Here is a 4,774-nt window from a genome sequence, read left to right on the forward strand (position 1 = left end):
ATAATAATATTTATTAATAATATACGAATGGTAACTGTTGCTTATTATTTATTAATATTAAAATATCTTTATAATTATAAAACGAAATACAAAACAAATTGCCTTATATTCAACTAGTGTTTTGATATTGATACTCGAAGCCAAAGAGTGTTAAGCTGGTGGATAGAATAACTCGCTGTAAAACGTTTCGCACTTGTGTTTCAAGCGTTTTATGCGAGCCTTTGATAAACTCTTCTTTATGTTACGTTTATTGTGAAATATGTCACATTTATTGTGTTGTTATTTTCATTGTTATTTATATTGAGGATACATGCATTAAATGTGGTGTTTACTGAAATGTATTTTACAGAGAAAAACGTTTATAGAAAAGTTTATTTTGTAGCTAAAATGTTATTTATTAAAGGAATTCAATATAATTTACAAAGCACATTAAATAATATTTGTTACAAACTGAATGCGGGACATATGGATTGGTACCGGTGTATTTTATATAAATATATTTAGTTATATTATGTTTATACATTGCATTTATTTGTAAGCTAATTATATAATTGCTAGCAAGCCAAAATTATTATTGTTATTATGTACACTATGATAGGAAACCTATTTATCCCATTTTAACAGTTTACGAAACATTAAAGACTAGTTAATTAAAATGTAAATATAGTAGTATAGTAAAATCGTTGTATTTTAGGCTATTTCATAGGGTTCAAACTCCATCTCGTCGAGCTTCTTGGTTTTTGGTATGACATAGTTGTGGTAATCGTAGTTGGGTTTTGGAGGAGCGGTGTTCTTGGTGAAATTGATGCCCGTGTATGTTCTTCCATCGACGTTCATCTCGCCCCATTGAATTAACTTTTTTGTCGTCTTCATCTCTTCACCGATTATTTTCGGTGATTTGTTAATGTTCTCTTTAATGCTCTCATTAATCACGTTTTTCTCTTTGGTCGTAGGCGATTTATGGGCCTCGTTTTTCGTATCCTCTATTTTTTCTTCATTCTGCTTTTTCAAGTTGTGCTGCTCGATTAATTGCTTTTGCTTGCTTATGAATTTATTCCGGTATTCAGCGAGATTCTTCGTACCCACTAATTCCAAACGACTGCTGCAGCTGTTGGACTTGAGAAGTTTAAATTTGATGCCTTGATATGTGTCATTGTTGTCCTGTGCTTTGTTGTTATCTATAAAAGTAACGCTTTTGCCCGTTGAATTTTTACGACAGTTGCACTCACTGTGCCTTTTCTGGTTTTGTATTTCATCCATTATAGCTTTAGTCATGGAATCGCACTTCCCCGATCTCTTATTCAGCACTCGCCCTCCGTAGTACGTTATAGATGTTCCACACTCGCGAATTTTTTCCATAATATCTTCGCTGACATATTGATCACAGCATAAATCGTTATCTAACGTTTCGTAAAGGTTTTCGTTGCTTCCCAGTTCAGAAGGATTAGAATCTGTGGCTGAACAACGATCTTTATCTGGATCTATTTGTGTGTATTGCTGTGTACCCATCATGTCTAGATTCTTTGAGCTCTGAGAACGAGTTAATCCACCCTCAAATAATTGTCTTACTTGCTTTACTGTGTCCGGATTAGGAAGTTCATCGTCATTGACTTCCCTATTGACCCTTATAGGGTGATAGAAGAAATGCCTTTTCATTCCATTTTTGTCTACCCCATCATCTTTACTTGATTTACGCACGAATTGCGTCATGTTTCTTGTAGTTTTACATTTTTTTGGCCCAATATATTGCACATTAGTTCGTATAGGCTCAATAATAACAATATTATTATCAATCAATAACTCCTGAAAAGAGTAATCCTGTAAGTATTGCATAAGCCCATCGAATTGTGATTCCTTTTCGCAATTGGCGAAGATTTTCTTTTGAAATAAATCAGATTTCATTACTCTATATCTTACATGATCAAATTCCGGTTCAGATGTGATGCTCTTCGATTTCACGACAGGTTTGTGATGTTTGGGTTTCTCTATTATTTCGACCACGTTTGAACTCAAACTTTCGAGCTGATTTTCAAAAAAAGGATTTTCTAACAACCCGCGACAATCTTTCGCTTTTCTCGTGGGCTTTTTTTCGAAGATCTGTTTGGCCGTTTGCACAATGCTCGGTTTCTCTGAAGCTTCTTCAACTTTCTCGAACTTCTTCTTTACTTCTTCCACTTTAGTTTGGACCCCAACAATTTTACATTTATGTTGTTCAGTTTCTTCTTTTGTTAAATCACTCTTTTCTGCTTTAGGTTGATCATTTACTATGTTTCCCCAATAATTACGCATAGTATGGATCTTTTCCTGGTATTCCTTTGTGATTTCCTTTTTTTCGCTCATTTTGTCTTCGATTAATACTTCTACTTCTTTATCTCGTTGAAAACAATCCAGATCGGTGATGTCTTCACCGTTAACTGTAATTTTATTTATCTTGGATTCGGGTTTCAATGTTTGTTTTAGATTCTTGACAGCATCTAGAAAAGATTTTTCGCGGTCTTCAGTCGTGGATTTGTGTTTCTTAGATTTTTGCGACTTGGGTATTTTAGAAATTTTCAGTTCAAAGTCGACTGGTATAGAAGAGTGTGCTGTTACGTCGAAGTGATTTCCGATATTTACTATAAATCTGTTTGTTGTAGTCGATGGTTCTGGAATGTTTTTATTTTGCTTGGAATCGCATTTGCGTAATTTTCTATCAATTTTTTCACACTTCTGCAAGTTCTTACTGACTGTGATATCTGGCAACGAAAAATATTGATTATCTATTAAGTTCGATGCCTTTTTGGGTTTGGATCTTTCGCCGTTGAAAGCGCGCGAGATTCTTTTCGACAAAAAGTTTTGCAGCGGTTTCTTGGATCCCTTTTGTGTTTCCAAGAACTCTTTAAGATAGTTGTGACTGTGTTTCTTGGCTTCTCTTGGCGACCCGTCTTCAGATTCTGGGTTATTATTGATTGATTTTTCGTCACTTACGTTTACGATGGTTCTGTACTCGTCCGAGTTTTCTGAAACTTCACGCTTGATATAATCCTCCTCTATGCCTTGAACTTGGATAGAAGTTTTAATTGGATTTGCAGGTGGAATTAGATTCGCGGTTTGTTCGGGAATTTGATCTATTTCTTTAGTGATTAGTGTTATATCGGTAACTAGTGGAATTTCATCATATATAGGATTCGCTTCTATATTTGAGAAATCTGATTTGTTTATAAAGATATTCTCATTTTCATTATCCTCTTTGATAACTTTAGAGATTTGCTGATTGCTGTCGCTCTCTGTTTCAGTTGCGTTCTCCGATTTAGTATCTGAAGTGAGTTTCTCAATGGGCTCGTAATATTTAGGGTCGTAGTCGGAGAGGCTGGATTCCGAATCGTAGTTGGATGTGTAATTTGGAAGGCTTCTGGGTTTTCCGTTGTAAAAGCTCTCCGATTCTTGGCGGTAAGGCGTATTTCCACGTATTGTGCGTGGTTTGCTTTTAGCGTAATAATTATTTTCTGCGATTTTATCGTATAGAGTGTTCTTGCTAAGAACAATGTTCTCGTCGTATGAGATATTTTCCTTTTGTCGATGGTTTTTGGATTGCTTAATAGAAAATCCGTTGATCTGAGGGTTGCTTTTATCTGAAATGACCGCCTCCTGTGTGGTTATTGTATCGTTTACAGACACGTTATCTGTGAAAGATAAGTCCGTGTCGCATTTGCTGTCGGGATAATAGTTAGGTAAGCTTAAGCCGACATCCGGATAGACAAGATTTTCATGGGAAACACCGTATATCGTGTTCAGCGATGTTTTGTTATGGTAGTTCGAGTCGAGGCTATCGATCTCCCCGGCACCTCCACCACTCCCCACGGCTTGAGGCTGCGGAAAATTATTTATATGTATGTACGGCAAATCCTTTTCAGCACGATCTTCATCCCCATCCTCCTCTTCCACTCCTTCGTTCTCCACGTGGTTTGCAACTATCAGCTGCGACTTTGGACCGCTTGATAAGATCTGCTGCGGCACGCCGTAATCTCCTCCAACGCTGGATTTCCTCTTTATTAAATTACGCTCGTTTGTGTACAGACTCTCCTGGCTCAATCCCCTCTGCAAACATCTATAAAACAAAGATAAAACATATAGATTTAATTTGGAGACTTGCTGCTATCATTAGTGTTAGTGCATTTTCGTAATTTAATCAAGCTCACCTATCTTTGGTTGAATATTTATCAATTAGTTTCGCGCGAGGGATGAGCTGTGAGCGTCGGTTCCTTGGAGCCTTCGATATCTCTAAATCGGTGAAGACGTCTTCGCGTGAAATGGCCAAGCTACGGCTCCGACGTAATGTGGATTCGTGGACTGCCAATTCTCCAAGGGGATGACTGGAAACGTTCTCCAAGCTACCCTGGATGAGCTTGTCTCTGTGTCTCTTTGTATAAGTTTGATCGCGTCTTGAATGATGATGTGCCTTGCTTAAAGCAGCATTTGCAAATGCGCCGGGTGCATTCAGGTTATTTATTTCTCGTTCCGATCTGAAAAATCAATTTAACTTATATTTGTACGGAAATATGAAACTTTTAAAAGCATATTATTAAAGTTACTCAACTAAAACTTTTCTTTTATTCTGTTCTAGGTAAGTGCGATTCAATCCATTGGAACTTCGGGTGAAAGGTATTTTGCTTTACACAGCTACGTAAATAGCAGTCAATAGGGGAAGTTTCCTGTATTGCGGTTTTGTTCCGATTTCGGTTTGCTTGCATACTGAACAAGGCCCGACCAGTTGCGGCTTAACCAACGGAAGCAT

General features: G+C 37.0%; 1 protein-coding gene across 1 annotated transcript; it reads right to left on the reverse strand.

Annotated features, from left to right (window-relative positions):
* Positions 1 to 267: 267 nt before the first annotated feature.
* LOC108560218 lies at positions 268 to 4,774 on the reverse strand. Its single transcript, XM_017917673.1, has 3 exons — positions 4,656 to 4,774; positions 4,179 to 4,502; positions 268 to 4,087 (listed from the first exon to the last, which is right to left on the reverse strand). The coding sequence occupies exons 1-3, from the start codon at positions 4,772 to 4,774 to the stop codon at positions 691 to 693; spliced, it is 3,840 nt and encodes a 1,279-aa protein (XP_017773162.1). The 3' UTR covers positions 268 to 690.

This window comes from Nicrophorus vespilloides, unplaced genomic scaffold, assembly GCF_001412225.1.
Source record: "Nicrophorus vespilloides isolate i.1.1-1 unplaced genomic scaffold, Nicve_v1.0, whole genome shotgun sequence".
NCBI lineage: Eukaryota > Metazoa > Arthropoda > Insecta > Coleoptera > Silphidae > Nicrophorus > Nicrophorus vespilloides.